Below are 15736 nucleotides of genomic sequence, written 5' to 3' on the forward strand. Positions count from 1 at the left end.
CCGCAGGGAATCACTAGGAGAGAGCCCTGGCAGAGGGGGGGCCTTTGAGGCTGCTGTGGGACATTGTTGGGTGTCATGTCACTTCACTGGCTCAGCAGCCTCCACCTGCTGCCGGGACCAGGGCTAGGGGAGGGGAGGCTGAGGCAGCCAGAACCCTGTGCCTACCCAGGGGAGCTTGTAGGCTGGTTGGCTTATCCAGATCACTCTGAACAAACACCTCCTTCCTCTGTGCCAGGATGTCAGCACACCTTAGAATTAGAAGGGTCTGTTCAGCTCAGGGGTCTACTAGCTGGTGATCTTGGACAAGCCATGTTACCTGTCTTAGCCTCAGCTTGCTCATCTGTGATCTGGGGGTGACATTAGTACCTTACGGGGTTGGCATACTACTCTTGACCCCACAGTTGAGATAGCTAGCCCCTGAGAGGGTGAGTGACTTGCCCCGGTCACACAGCAAGGCAGGACAGAGCCCAATAGGAGCCCAGGTCTCCTAAATCCCCCTGGGTCACCGTGGCTGAGTGGAGCTGGTGATTCCCCGAGCTGCCTGCAGTGCCAGCCACTTCTCCCTGCCACTTCCCCGGGTGTGCAGGTGGGCAGCCTCAGGCAGCCAAGCTGCTTCCTGCGGCCCTGACCCTGAGAGAAAAGATGTCTGCCCCTGGCATTCTTAGCAGGCCACCCACTGCACAGTGCTGTTTCCCTCCTGGTCTGGATGCTTGAGGGCAGGGTGAGGGGTGTGTGCTCTGCAGCTGACGTGGCCAGTGTCATACTCTACAACTTCCCCCCCATGCCAGCTTTTCATCCCTGCAACAATAAAGGACGTGCCTCTGGATGATCCAAGGTCTGGCCACGCCTTTTATAGCCGTGAAGCCTGGGCTCAGAGAAAGGAAGGGGCTCCGTCCACGGCCATCGTGCCCCCGCTGCTCAAGCCTGCATTGGCAAGCCCAGCTCTGGGCCAATTCCTGCCTGACTTGGCCACCCTTGTTGGCTCCCTGCTCCTTATGGAATGAAGGCCATGGCCTTCTGCCTGACACTTGAGGCCTCTGTTTAGCTTCATCTGCCCACGGAGAGTGACCACTAAAGGCCAGGGTTCAGGGGCAACTGTCGCTGGACAGCAGGGCCTGGCCCCTGGGCTGGGGAGTGGGCAGGGCCAGGTTCTCAGGCCACAAAGTCCTCTCCTTTTGTTCTCCCCGCTCAGGGGCTTAGCCTGAAAGAGGCGAAGGACCTTGGCTGGAGCCACCGATGTTTAGCTGGGTGCATTTGCTTTATCTTTTCTGAGTGTTCTGTGCGGGCCCGGTGCTGAGCCCTCCAGGCTCCCCTGGGTGACAGGCCAAGGATTTGGCCCCAGAGCCTGGCCTCTTCCTGCCTCCCTGTCCGGGATCACAGGAGGCATGCATTTGTTGTGAGCCCCACCCTGGAGGAGGGAGGCCATGTCTGGCTCTCACATTTCCCTGCTCTGGACGATATTAGGTTTTCCAGCATCGGTCAGGACAGAGTAGGGGCACCTCCGAGCCTAACAGTGCTGGACACCCTGTAAGGAGACTCCAGGAGATGGCAGGGGCATGGGGTGGCATGCAGGCAGCCTCTGAGGAGGGCTGGACCGTGTGTTAGGGCGGGAGCCTTGTGAACACCCGCTACTTGTCCAGTGTTCCACATTCACTGCCTCATCTAAGCCTCAGCCCCATTTTATAGTTGAGTAAACAAAGGTTCAGAGAGGCCAAGGGACTTGCTCAAGGTCACACGACCAGTAAGTGCCAGAGTTGGGACTAGAGCTCAGATTTGTCTGTTTCCAAAGTCCTTCTCTGTCCTCAGTGCCCCTCAGCCTGCCCAGAGAGGGACAGCTAGGTAGCTACGGTGACCAGGGTGTGCTAGAATGATGGGGGGATGGGGTGGTGGAGATGGGGAGAACTTACCCCCTTTTTCCCTCTGGAGCAGATGCTTGTTCATGTAATGTGCCAGGCCTAGGACTTCTGTCTTTACCCTCTGGACAGCAAAGACCCACTCATTGCTTTCAGCAAGGGCATAGTGTGATTGGGTTTACATTTCAACGACAGATGACAGGGCTGCGAGGCTGCAGGTGGGCTCAAGGGCAAAATGTAGGAAGCAGAATCGGTTGATGTAGGGGAGGAAGGCAGCGCAGAAGGGCTCCCAGGCTCCAGTGTGTGCGTGGAGGTGACGGAGGCACATTGCATTACCGTCTTCACCGTCTCTGAAAGTGCAATTCATCCCCATTATCAGGGGCTTTTATGTCCTCTTAACAGCCTGTGTTTTCTCCGTTCCTATTTGAATAATATTTTTCTTGATGGAATTGCTAGAAGCCAACTCTCAGCTGGCGTGTCTTGACATCTCTGCCTGCTGGGAACCCGGCACCTATCCCTAGTCATGGATGGCCTCTTCCTCGTTCTGAGGGAGCTCTGAAAGACAAGATCGCTTTCCCCCATTTCCTTGCACCTTGGAGCACTGTCCATCTTTAGGGGTGGCTTTCTGTCTTGGGGCTGAGTGGGGAGCCACCTCTGTAGCTGAGTGGGGGCCTCTGAGAAACGTGCACACCTGCCCTCTTGGCCCCGTGGCTCTCATTCCCAGGGAAGATGCACCTGTGCCTGCCTCCATCCCTCCCCCAGGCTCTGTTCAGGTCATCTGTTGTGAGAGGGCTCAATTCTGGAATGCTGACCCAGCACTCCCAGGACAGGAAGGGGCTGCAGGGCCAGGGCAAAGTAGGGCCCTAGGATGAGCCAACAGGCCAGCATTTGGAAGTGTGAGCTGGGAAATAGGATCCCAAACTGGTGCTCAGGACTGGCCTGGGCCTGGGTGGGGCTGGGGAGGCCCTCTTGTCCCCCCCAATGCAGGGTTAAGGAAGTGTGTGTACAGGTGTGGGCACTTCCACGTATGGGATGCATGTAGTGGCTGAGCTCCCCTGCCTGTGAACGTGGCTGTGCCTCCCTCCAGGTGGATTGGAGGTGGGCAGAAGCTGCTCATATCTTGTATCCAGGGTGATAGCCTGACCCTTATCTCTCGTGCAGGTGGCCGGCTTGTTTCATGACCCTAGCATTGGGAACCCCATCCACATCACCATTGTGCGCCTGATTCTGCTGGAAGATGAGGAGGTAAGTCACATGGCCTCACACTGTCCCCTGGGATAGGCATCATCTGCCAGAGCCCTTCTGCCATTTACCTGAGCTGTCTTGTGTGGAAGGGCACAGTGAGGGCCTCCTTGGCCCAACAAGTGTCATCTGTCACCCCCAGTCCCTGGCTGACCCTCTTTTAGGTCCCCTCTGGGGGGTGCCTGTGGGAGGGGTGGTCAGACTGGAGGCTGGACTGGGGCCCACAGACCTTGGCTGCTTGTCCGCCGTTGCTACCTCTGGGTCTCTGTCTCCTGCTTTCATGTGGAGGAGAATTTGGCTTGGCCCTTCAGAGCTCAGGGGGAGGTTGAGTGGCCGTTCTCTCTGCCCCCAGGAAGACCTAAAGATCACTCACCACGCAGACAACACCCTGAAGAGCTTCTGCAAGTGGCAGAAGAGCATCAACATGAAGGGGGACACCCACCCGCTGCACCATGACGCCGCCATCCTGCTCACCAGGTGCCGCCAGCTGGGAGGGGCTGGGCTGGGGGTGCGGCCGGGAGAGCCTGCCTTGGAGGGAGGTGCCCCTTGAGACTCAGGGAGGAGCCTCGGGATTGGGGGAGACACGGCTCTGCTCTCAGGGAGCCATATTTTGAGGAGAGTTTGCACGCCTTTGACCCACGACTGGAAAGTCTCACTCCCGTACCACGCCCCTCCAGCACAACCCCAACCTCTGACAACCACTGATCTGTTCAGAGGAGGCAGTATTTTTTAACTCCAGGTTTAGTTATTTCCCTCTACTGGGCTCTGGCAGCTTCTGTCACCATCCTCGCTGGGGTAGGAGCCCAAATTGTACGTGCGTGGGTCTGCTTCCCAGGCCCAGACAGGTGTCCTGTGTGGACGAGGACACCTGCTTCCCAAGTGGCTCCTGCCCTGGTCTCGGAGCGAAGGGAGGCGCATCTCTCTCCCTCGCTTCCTCGGAGTCAGCATGGGCCCTTCCCTGCCCCCCTCAGCTTGGGTGGGCCTGGCTCTGGGCCAGGTCAGCCTAAAGGCCCCTTCTCTCTGTCTGTGCAGGAAGGACCTGTGTGCAGCCATGAACCGGCCCTGCGAGACCCTGGGCCTGTCCCACGTGGCGGGCATGTGCCAGCTGCACCGCAGTTGCAACATCAACGAGGACACGGGCCTGCCCCTGGCCTTCACCGTGGCCCACGAGCTCGGGCACAGGTACCCCACCCCCCTGCCCCCACTGCCCCCACACTAAGAACCCAGTTTCACCTCCAAACCCGCGGGCACCAGACAGCCAAGCCAATGGCCTGCAAAATCCCAGGGAAGGGAGCCCTGCCTTGGCGGAATGAGCCCAGCCTGGCCACGTGCTGTCCCTAAAGTGTCCCTACACCACAGCCAGGCTGCTTTCCTGTTAGATAGGAGAGGGGCCCACCTGGCCTGGAGTGGGTCTTATCTGAAGTGGAGTTGAGATGGGTCAGAAAGTCACCATAGGTCTTTGTCCCTTCCTGTTGCCCTCACTGCTTATATTTTTGACTCTTGGTCCCTACCACCCGCTATTCCTAATTGCTCTGTGATCCTAGGCAAGTTCCACGCCCTCTCTGGGCCTCTATGTGCTCCCTGTTGATCGAGGAGGTTGGATTTAGTGATGTCCAAGGCTCTCTCCACTGGACACCTTTACATGAGGCTGTTATGCCTAAGCTTGGCCCGTGCCCTCAGCCACGTGCCCAGGCTGTTTAGCTGTGAATAAGGCAGCATCTTAGATGGTCTGGGAACCAACGAAGGCAGGCTCGCAGAGAGCTCCACGGCCAGCAGTGTTGGGTCATCACTGAGGACTGAACGAGGCAGAGTTTCTGAAAGTGCTTAGTGAGGCACCTGGCACATAGCAAGTGCTCAGCAAATATGCTCTTTCTCTCATGTCTGTCCCAAGGATGGTCTCCTGAGACCTTTCCTGGGGGAATACAGCAGCTCAGACTCCCTAACTCCAGTGCACAGCCTTGGGACAGGACCTGAGGGGTGGGAGGACCTCTGCTTTCCTGGTACCAGTGAGGTTGCAGGGGCCATAGTGGCCTTTTTGGCCAGCCCAGTGCAGGGGCAGGGCTGCTCCGCGGCCCCGGTACTCAGTTCAGGCTCAGGCTGGCGCACCTGCAGGAGGGCCCTGTGGGATCCTAGTTGTCACACCCACATTTTACCTTAAGGAAACTGAGGCTCCGAGATGGGCCGTGATTTTCCCAAGGCCACAGACTGGTTTGGGGGCAGAGCCAGGCCTGGGAGCCAGCTTTCGGCACCTTGCAGAAGTCCAAGGGCGGGGCGGGCCGGCGGCTTCCCGCGGCTCACCCGCCCCTGGGGCCTGTGCTCTCACGCAGTTTTGGCATTCAGCATGACGGAAGCGGCAATGACTGTGAGCCCGTTGGGAAACGGCCTTTCATCATGTCTCCACAGCTCCTGTATGACGCCGCTCCGCTCACCTGGTCCCGCTGCAGCCGCGAGTACATCACCAGGTTCCTCGAGTAAGTCCTGCCCCAGCCCGGGGCCTTGTCCAAGCCCCAGAGGTCAAGGTCCGATGGGGAGATGCAGACAGCAGCCCTCAGTGCCAGGGCAGAGGGAAGCACGGGGGCACCACATAAAGATGGGGCGGGGTCCCAAATGCCCGCTTCTAAGGGCCACCTGAGCTACACCTTGGAGGATGAGCAGGAGTTCATAGCGTACAGGCGGGAGAGGAGTGGTGTTCCTGGTAGAGGCAGCACTGGCATAAGGCCCAGGACATGAGGGGTGGGATCGTTTTCTGGGAACAGCAGGATACTGAGTGAGGCTACAGGAGCTAGACAGGATAGGAAAGGAAGCCGGAAGTGGTGCCCAGCTGGCCACATGGCCGCAGGGTCCAGTGAAAAGCAGGGAAGAAGTGCCACTAAAGTTACTGAAAAAAAATCTTTTCTTTCATGTCCTCTTGATTTGCCGTGGTATTTTTTATTTGCTATTTAAGCTAAGTGAAAACAAATTAAACATTTAAATGATTGGCACAAGTTTTGTTTTTAATCGAAGTATTATTGATGTTCAGTATTATAGAAGTTTTAGATGTAGAAAATAGTGATTCACAGTTTTCAAAGGTTATGCTCCACTTACAGTTATACAATATTGGCTATATTCCCTGTGTTGTATAGTATGTCCCTGTAGTTTGTTTCTTTTGTGCATAGTACTTTGTACCTCTTACTCCCCTACCCCTATCTTGTCCCCTCTTTCCTCTTCCCACTGGTAACCACTAGTTTGTTCTCTATTATATCTATGGGTCTTTTTCTTTTTTGTTATATTAACTACTTCTATTTTTCAGATTCTACGTAGAAGTGATTATAGTATTTGTCTTTCGTTGGCTTGTTTCACTTAGCATACTATCCTCCAAGTCCATCCATGTTGTTGCAAATGGCAAAATTTCATTCTTTTTTAATGGCTGAGTAGCATTCTATTGTATATATGTACCACATCTTTTTTATCCATTCATCTATTGATGGACACTTAGGTTGCTTCTATATCTTGGCTATTGTAAATAATACTATGAACATTGGGGTGCATGTATCTTTTCAAATTAGTGTTTTTGTTTTTTTCGAATACATATCTAGGAGAGGAGTTGCTGGGTCATATGGTAGTTCTATTTTTAGTTTTTTGAGGAGCCTCTGTGCTTTTTCCACAGTGGCTGTACCAATTTACATTCCCATCAGCAGTGTACAAGGATTCCCTTTTCTCCACATCCTTGCAACATTTTTTATTTGTGCTCTTTTGGATGATAGCCATTCTGACAGGTGTGAGGTGGTATCTCCTGATTCGCAGTTCTCTGGTGATTAAAAATGTTGGGTATATTTTCATGTGCCTGTTAGCCATCTGTATGTCTTCTTTGGAAAAATATCTATTTAGGTCTTCTGCCTATTTTTTAATTGGCAGAATCATTTTTTTTCAATTAAAAATTTTTTTTGTTTGTTGGAGGAGGAGGTAATTAGGTTTATTTCTTTATTTTTAGAGGAGGTATTGGGGATTGAACCTAGGACCTCATGTGTGCTAAGCATGCGCTCTGCCACTTGAGCTATCCCCTCCCCTCTGGATTGTTTGTTTTTTTGATGTTAAGTTGTACAAACTGTTTATATATGTTGGATATTAGTCTCTTATTGATCATATCATTTACAAATATCTTCTATTCAGTAGGTTGTCTTTTTGTTTCGTTGATGGTTTCCTTTGCTGTGCAAAAATTTTAAGTTTAATTAGGTCCCATTTGTTTATTTTTACTTTTATTTCCTGTGCTTTAGGAGACAGATCCAAAAAAAATATTGCTATGATTTATGTCAGAGTTTTCTTCCTATGTATTTTTTTCTAGGAGTTTTATGGTTTCCAGTCTTACATTTAGGTCTTTAATCCATTCTGAGTTTATTTTTGTACATGGTGTGAGAAAATATTCTAATTTCATTCTTTTACATGTAGCTGTCCAGTTTTCCTAGTGCCACTTATTGAAGAGACTGTCTTTTCTCCATAATCTATTCTTGCCTCTTTTGTCATAGATTGACCATAAGTGTGTTTATATCTGGGCTCTCTGTTCTGTTCTACTGATCTATGTGTCTGTTTCTGTGCCAGTACCATGCTGTTTTGATTACTGTAGCTTTGTAGTATAGTCTGAAGCCAGGGAACATGATACCTCCAGCTCTTTTCTTTTTTCTCAAGATTGTCTTGGCTATTCAAGGTCTTTTGTGTTTCCATGTAAATTTTTAAATTATCTGTTCTGGTTCTGTGAAAAATGCCGTTGATATTCTGATAGGGATTGCATTGAATCTGTAGATTGCCTTGGGTAGTATGATCATTTTAACAATGTTAGTTCTTCCAGTCCATGAACAAGGTATATGTTTCCATCTGTTTGTGTCATCTTCAGTTTCTTTCATCAGTGTTTTATAGTTTTCCAGGTACAGGTCTTTTACCTTCTCAGTCAGGTATATTCTTTTTGATGCAATGCTAAATGGTATGGCTTCCTTAATTTCTCTTTCTGATAGTTCATTGTTAGTGTATAGAAGTGCAACAGATGTCCGTATATTAATGTTGTATCTTGTAACTGTACTGAATTCATTGAGCTGTAGTAGCTTTTTGGTGGCATATTGTTCTTATATTAGTTATTTGACAATCATCTTTCTTTTATTTTCTCCTTATGGAACTGTTCATATTCAGCTGTTCTCTCTCACATTCTTATTTTTATACTTTTAACTTTTTGTCTCCTTCTGTTTTCTGGAAGACATCTTGATCTTTACCTTACAACCCCTCTATTAAATTTTTAAATTTTTTAAATTGTACTTTTAATTTCCTGAACTTTCTTATTCGCTAAATACTCCCTTTTATTATCCTGTCCTAGTTTCATGGGTGCAGCATCTTATCTTTCTGAAGGTATTATTTATGGAGATTTAATGTTTTTCTTTTGCTCTCTGTAGTGTCTTTCTTTCCTTTGAGTTATTTTTTTTTAAAGAATCTTTCTTTCATGTTAAAGGTTTTCTTAAAATGGTGGCTGTATTCCCTCCATGGAAGGAGGCTCTGGGATGGTGGTCAGGAGGTCTGTGGACTGGGCAGCCCTTTTCCAAGTCACTGCTGAGGCTGGCTGGGACGGGGCTGTCTCTTTGGGAGATCGTCAGATGTTAGTATCTCGAGTCATTTTCCTGAGTGATTGTTTTCCCAGAGAGGCACTCTCTAGTCTTTTCCTGGGAAGATGTAAGTCTGGCTTCAGCATTCTGGCCTCTAAATGGGGAAGGAGCTTGGCCATTATCTCAGCTTCCTTGTGTAGATATTCACTTGTCCCCTTTTCTCTGTAGGTCCCGCTTCCTCAGGCTTTCTACTGCGTCAGGTGCTCCTGGGCCAGATCTCCTGACTCACCCTTGCCAGAGAGTGACCCCGGCCCTCTACCAGGCCGGGTGATGGCCATCGCCTGGCCACACAGAGTTGGGGGGGGTGTCCAGGGTCTGATGGGGTCTTACAGACTTTCAGCCAAGCTCTTGTCCTCAGTCTACTGGCACCCAGGCCTCCAGGGATCCCTGGGGCTCTAATTCCTGAGCCCTTCCAGTGTCCCACTTCTGGGTGGTTTCTCCCTGCAGGACTGGCTCCTGGCTTTCACTGCTCTGCTAAGTTAGCTGCTGCTCAATCATCTGCTTTTCAGCTTCTAGAGTTTTGCTGACATCTTTCATCTGCTGTCATCACCTCTCCCTTGCCCTTTGTCCTTGTTGATTTATGCTTTGTTTATTCCTTTACTGTCATCTTAGTAGGGTTCTGGAAGGGAATGGAAATAAATCTGTGTCTGCTCAATGGGCCGTATTTTCTAGGAGTTCATTCATTGGGTTTGAAGCCAGGATGTGACCAGGTCTGTTATGGATGTGAGACCAAGGATTCTGGGCTCCAGTAGAGGAGGGATTACTGGGTGGAGAATGGGACTAGAAGCAGAGAGGAGTTCAGTTTGATGGTTAGGACCCTGGACTCTCGCCCAGGCTTCTACCCGTGTTGACAGACAAGTTACATTAGCCCTTAAGCCTGGGAGACTGGGGATAATGATGGGAGTGCCTCCTGGGTTGCTCTGAGGATTAAATGAGCAAACATGTGAAGTGTGTAGCACAGCACTGGCCACATGGTTAGCATTCAATGCTTCGTGACTCTTGTCACTGCTACCAAGTGATAAGTGATAAGGACCTGAGCCAGGGAAGTGGCCCGGTCAGGGAGAGCAGGGCTGAAACAGTCCCCAGGGTCTATTTCATTCCTGATGTGGGGGCTGAGAGTGAGAGAATGGCTAGGAAATCAGGAGAGTAGCCGCCCATGCAACACGCTCAGGGCTTGTTCCCGGCTGCCTCCACCCAGGGTGCCACCCAGCACCCTGGCCTCAGGACAGACAGACAGATGCCTCTCTGTCTTCATTCAGCTGCTGGAATGTGTGAGGGACTTGGCTGGAGGCCTGGGGCGAGGGTGGGAGGAGAGGGTGAGAGCCTGAGCCGGCTAGGGCCTCCCAGAGCCTTGGCCCTAGAGGAGCAGGAAGATAGACACACGCGTGCGGCCGACAGAGGGGGCTGGGGAGGGAGGGGAGTTCATCTTCCCAAGGGTGGTCACACTCTCACCTCGCCATCCTGGAGGGTCTGGCAGGAGGGGATGACAAGGCCTAGGACAGGTGCTGGGGGAGTGCTCAGAGGGGGAGCGTGGTACCAGCCTGTCCTCTAACTCCTGCGCCCTCCATCTCCTTGCTGGGGGTGGGGTGGAAGACAGAGGTCAGGCCCTACCTAGGCAGGGTGGGGGCTAGAATGAGCAAGATTCATAGAAGGAAGGTGTCAGGTGGGCTCAGGCAGTGTTTCTGGGGCTTGGAGAGGTAAGTCTCAGAGACATTCAGACTGTCCCTCTCTCCCCACTGGACCCAGCGCTCCTCTGCTCCCTGCAAATAGATGTTTGTTGGGCTGCACAGATCCAGACATTAGTGCCTCCCACTTGGTCTCTAACTTGCGCTCTTGCTGTGCCAGATACTAATGTGCCCTGTGCTCTGGGGGACAGCGGGAGAGGAGACAGTGTAGCTGTCCTCAGAGCCCTCACCATCTTGGAGGGGGGCAGACGTGTGACAGTGCTGGGTGATAAGTGCTGTGGCAGACAGCCCTGTGGGGGTTTGTAGGAATCTGGAGGGGGCACCAGCCCCCCCAGGGTCAGGGACATCATCTCTTAGAAGGAGCCTTGGCGCTGCCCTGTGAGGACTAATGGAGCATCCTGAGGAAGAAGGATGTTCTAGGTGGGGTGCACGACATGGTCAAGGGCTGGCAGTGCAGAAGCGTGGGGTGGGGTGGAGAATCTTCAGGAGGTGGTGGTGGGGCTGGAGGAAAGTTTCTGGAGGCTGTGGGCATTGGCCAGTCCAAGAGGGTCAACCTGAAGAACTTGAAGGGCCTTTCTGAGCTGAGAGTGCTTTAAAGGACCCTGCTGTCTCCTGAGGGACCTCTCGTTTCATGAGCCACTACTTGGACCTGGGGCGAGGGAGCGGAGGCCCGCTCGCTTATGCCCTCGCAGCCAGGACTTCTGCAGGAGAGAGGCAGGCCTGATTGTGTGTCAGGTCCTTCATTTCACCCCCGTTCCCACTATCCGGTGACTCCGTGAGCAGGCCCTGGTGTGGGAGGGGAGGGGGCACACAGGTCCCTCTCAGACGATGGGAAGCTCTTTGCAGTCCTTGAGGTGGGAGTGACACTTCCGACTGGAGCCACCGTTGTCTTCTCTGACCCCATGCTATAATTAGAGCGAGGAGGGGCCCCGAGGGGAAGGGCTGACATGTGCCAGCAGCAAGGGGGGCCTGGCGGTGCGCCGACTGGAGGCAGGAAGGGCCGGCTGCCGGCCGGCTGGCCGTGTGACTTTTCCCAAGTAGATGCTGCTATTTATACCTCTGTTGCTTGGGATCACAGAGGCTGCCTCAGCGCCTTACAGATAAGGATGTGAAGGCCCAAAGTGGGTGAAGGATGGCCCAAGGCTACACAGCACCCGTAGCTGGGCAGAGCGGAACTTGGGGTCTGACTCCACAGTCAGCATCTGGGCCTGAAGGTGGCCCTTATCCTGCGAGGGCCCTTCAGGCCTGCAGCGTCTCATGCCCATTGACGGCCTTGGTAGGTGATTGTTGCTCTGGCCACCCAGCAGCAGACCCACGAGAGCTTGACAGCATAGCACATCAGTGCTGGGTCCTATCTAGGAAACTGAAGGGCTGGATGTGGCCTGGGACGGTCGGTGCAGGGCTGAGGCATGTTGGACCCCCAGTTGGAGGAGCCCCCTGGCTAGTTCTGAGTAAAAGGAGTGGGCCATCCCCCCAGCCACATCTAGAGTTGTGTCCTGCCAGAGGGAAAGGAGCCCCAGGGCCAGGCTGACCCTGCAGCTCACCCCGACAGCTTCCTTCAGCTGCTGCTCTGCCCCGGGGTACAGGCCCAGGGTGCCCCCAGGCTGAGGCCAGCAATCAGAAAACTCCTTGATCCCTGCCAGGCCTCAGCTGCCGTGATTTTGAACTTACTTTTGGGGTGAAGTATTTGGGGCCAGGCTTGAGGTCGCATAGCAGGAGCCCTGCACTGAGAGCAGCCAGGCGGGTAGACACATGTGGGCACTGGCAGCCTGGCCTAGCATCAGATCCTGACCATCACGAGTGATTGGGAGCAAGAGGTGCATTGCCCCGGCCCTGGGTGTGTCAGGAGACGCCGAGGTGGGTTTTCTGCCTCGGGGGCTGTGAGGGGCAGGTGAGAGAGCTTGCTCAGCGCCCAGGGCCAGCCCGGCCTGCACTCACCCAGGGCAGGGGGCTGGGTCCCACGCCTGCTAATTTGCTGAAGCCCGTTTTAGAGGGTCCATTTCCAGCTAGCACAGGGGGTCCAGGCTGGAGAGGGGTCCCCAGGATCCTCAGCAGGAGTCTAGTCACTGAGGCTTTGTTCCCTGCAGCTCTCAAGGATCCAGGGCCCTGCCACCAGCCAGGGGACTTAGGAGACCACACAAACCACCCAACCTGGCCTGGGGTCACAGCTCCCAGACCTCTGCCTCTGAAATCTGGACTCCAGGATCCCAGTGGCTGGCTGCCCCCCAGCCTCTCCCCACACGGGCTGTACATTGGCCTGTTTCTTGGCCCCCTCCGTTTTCTCCGGCTCCTCCACAGTCTGCGGTGTCTCCTCGTTCCCTCACAGCCAGACCCAGCATCCATAGCCTCTGCCCTTCTTTCCCATGTGTCCCTCAGTCCTAACCAGGACCCCCTGCTTGTCCTGGCTCCCTGTCATGGCACCAGTCACCCTCAAGTGTCCAAGACTGGAAAACTTGGGGATTTCTTCCTCCATCTACCCTGCTTAGCCTGGGACCCCAAGTTCTGCTGCCAGGGAATCCTGGCAGGAGGAAGGCAGGAGTAAATAAGGGAGCGATGGAGGCAGACAGCCTGGCAGGCAGGGCTGCCTCTGGGCTCTCTCCCAGGTTGGTGGCTGAGCAGGGGGCAGCCTTCAGGCCTTGGTCTTCCCACGGATGACCTTAGGTCTCAGCCCGGAGCAGGGCCACCAGAGGCCTGCTGTTGTATCAGCTGTGATGTGATGGTCTCCAGATCCTGAGCTGAGGGGTGGAAGCTGCAGGAACTCAGAGCAGGGTTATGTGAGGGCTTAGTGGTCCAGGAGGCTTGAGAGGGAGGGGCCTCTGGGCAGGATCCTGGGGAGAGTGTTGTGGGTGCCAGTGCCCACATGTGTCTACTCGCCTGGCACTGGAGGGCAGGGATAGTGGCTCAGCCAGCTGGAGGGCCCTGGAGGTGGGTGGGAGGGGCTGGGAAGGCCTTTCCCGCAAGCTTGGGTTAGAGAATAGGTCAGATGAGCAAGGAGGCTCGCGTTCTTCTGTAAGTTTAGGGCTGTAAGTCCCTTCCCACCTCCCCTGCCCTCCTGGCCCGGCTGAGGCCTCCCTGATGGTTCCCCTCACTCCGTACTCCTGTCCCATCTCTGCAGCCGTGGGTGGGGCCTCTGCCTGGACGACTCTCCTGCCAAGGATGTCATCGACTTCCCCTCGGTGCCACCTGGCGTCCTCTATGACGTGGGCCACCAGTGCCGCCTCCAGTACGGGGCCTACTCTGTCTTCTGTGATGACATGGACGTGAGTGTGGGGCACGTGTGGGCAGGGGAGAGTTGGAGAGCCCTCAGCTGCCTGCAGACCCCACCTGGCCTGAGCTTGGCCCACACGTGATGCCCATGAGACATAAAGTGGCCCATGGGAGAGGCCGTGGGGTTGGGTGGCCACAGACCCAGGTCGAATTCTGGGTGGACCATTTACCAACTGTGGGACTTTGGGCAAGCCCCTCACCTACTGGAGCTGGATCGTAAGAGGTAAAAGGAAATCTACCGCAGGGTCCTGGGGAGGATGGCCCAAAGCGATGGCCACAGGCATGTCAGGGACCCTGCAGCTTCCAACCAGAAGAATCAGCAGGCTGGGGACGCAAACCCAAGCCTTGGGGCCCAACCCAGGGCCCCCCACACCACCTGGTCAAAAGAAGACAAGAGGGGACCTCTGGGGGTTCCATCTATAGACCCCAACATGTGCCAGCCCCAAAGAGGGGAATAGCGAGGGGGCAGGGCAGGCGGCGGTGCTGGGGAGGAGGTGAGGCTGTGGCCCTTGCCGTCCTCCTTGCAGAATGTCTGCCACACACTCTGGTGCTCCGTGGGGACCACATGTCATTCCAAGCTGGATGCAGCTGTGGACGGTACCAGGTGTGGGGAGAGCAAGGTAGGGGCCCCGCAGTCCAGCTGTGGAGGGGGTGAGAGGTGAGCCTTCCTGCTGTGTTTGTGCCTGGGGTTGGCCTTGGCTCGCAGGCTTGCCCGTGCTCTTAGCAGACCCTCAGCACCCTCTGGCCCGAGTGCCCATCTGCAGAATGGAGGCTTTGGGCCAGAGCTTGACTGGGTGATTCTTCAAGGCACCTGCAGCCCAGAGAGTCAGCACGTGGGCTCTGTTTTATTCCTTGCTTGGCTCCACTGTGGGGTCTCGGTCTTGGGTGACTGGAAGGGGACTCCCGCACCCCTTAGGTCCTCCCCTCTGGGTCTTCCCAGGCCTTCCACCCACCTCATTCTCACCAGAATGAGGAGCTTGGGGCGGGGTGGTGCTACCTTTGTCTGTCTTGGTAGTGGTGTCTGAATGGGGAGTGCGTTCCTGTGGGCTTCCGGCCCGAGGCCGTGGACGGTGGCTGGTCTGGCTGGAGCGCCTGGTCCGTCTGCTCGCGGAGCTGCGGCGTGGGCGTGCAGAGCGCCGAGCGGCAGTGCACGCAACCTGTGTGAGTGTGGGGCCTGGGGCAGGTGGAGTCCAGCGCCCTGAGCAGCTGATTGCAGGGACCCTGGCTTTGTCCCAGCCTCCCACTCTCAGAAGTGTCCCCATGGAGGCCAAGCCCGGAGTATCCAGACCCACCTTGGTCATTTCTAGGCATGCCCCCGAGGCTGACTGAGTTGCCATTGCGGAGAGGGGGACACTAAGGCCCAGAGACTAGAGGGACTCCGCCGAGGCCACACAAGCTATGGCTGCAGGAGGGAGGCAAGAGAGGGCAGTGGCTGAGAGCTTAGACCCTTAACCTTAGATGGATCAGGGTTCAAATCCCCTCTCCACCCCTTCTCTGGGCCTCAATTTCCAGAGAAAGTGTGTGGTGGGGCAACAGCAGTACCCATCCGGGAGTTGTCAAGGCTAAATGCAGTACGTGCAGGGAAAGCTGTCACCCTGCAGCTAGTCTGTAGCACGTGCTCAGTAAACAGAGCCACTTAGTGGTATACGTGGGTCCGAGATGAGACTGGAGGTAGCTGGGAGAATTGGTCAGCCTGGGAGGGTCGCTCTGTGACCTGGGGCGAGTGACTTCATCCCTCTGGGCCTCAGTTTCCCCATCTAAGAGGGGTGATGTGAAGATTCAGGGAGATGCAGGGGCCAGCTGTGCGCTAGACTGAGGGGCTGCCCGGCCCCTTCGGATGAGCCCCCTTCACCAAGGTGGGTGTGGGACTCAGAGCTGGGTCCTTCTAGGGCTGTGTGCTTGTGCCCCTCCCTGCCTCTCAGCCACCAGGTCTGAGCTGGGTTGGGGGCAGCTACCCAGATGGGGTGGGGTTGGGGTTCAGCCTCTGTACTCGGGGACAGACCTCTGGGCTGGGCCAGGCCTGGTGGGCTTCCTTTTGACCTGGGCTACCATCAGGAAAGCGTCTGCT

The 15736-nt window shown here is 54.8% G+C and overlaps 1 protein-coding gene across 1 annotated transcript in view; it reads left to right on the forward strand.

The window, feature by feature from the left end:
* Positions 1-15736, forward strand: part of ADAMTS7 (ADAM metallopeptidase with thrombospondin type 1 motif 7) — a 40242-nt gene that overhangs the window by 11771 nt on the left and 12735 nt on the right. The window contains exons 5-11 of the mRNA XM_072950914.1: positions 3015-3098; positions 3448-3572; positions 4128-4277; positions 5423-5566; positions 13517-13661; positions 14196-14288; positions 14684-14829. Of these exons, the coding sequence (XP_072807015.1) occupies positions 3015-3098; positions 3448-3572; positions 4128-4277; positions 5423-5566; positions 13517-13661; positions 14196-14288; positions 14684-14829 (887 nt within the window). The remainder of the gene's footprint in view (positions 1-3014; positions 3099-3447; positions 3573-4127; positions 4278-5422; positions 5567-13516; positions 13662-14195; positions 14289-14683; positions 14830-15736) is intronic.

The sequence above is a fragment of the Vicugna pacos genome, chromosome 27 (genome assembly GCF_048564905.1).
Source record: "Vicugna pacos chromosome 27, VicPac4, whole genome shotgun sequence".
Classification (NCBI taxonomy): domain Eukaryota; kingdom Metazoa; phylum Chordata; class Mammalia; order Artiodactyla; family Camelidae; genus Vicugna; species Vicugna pacos.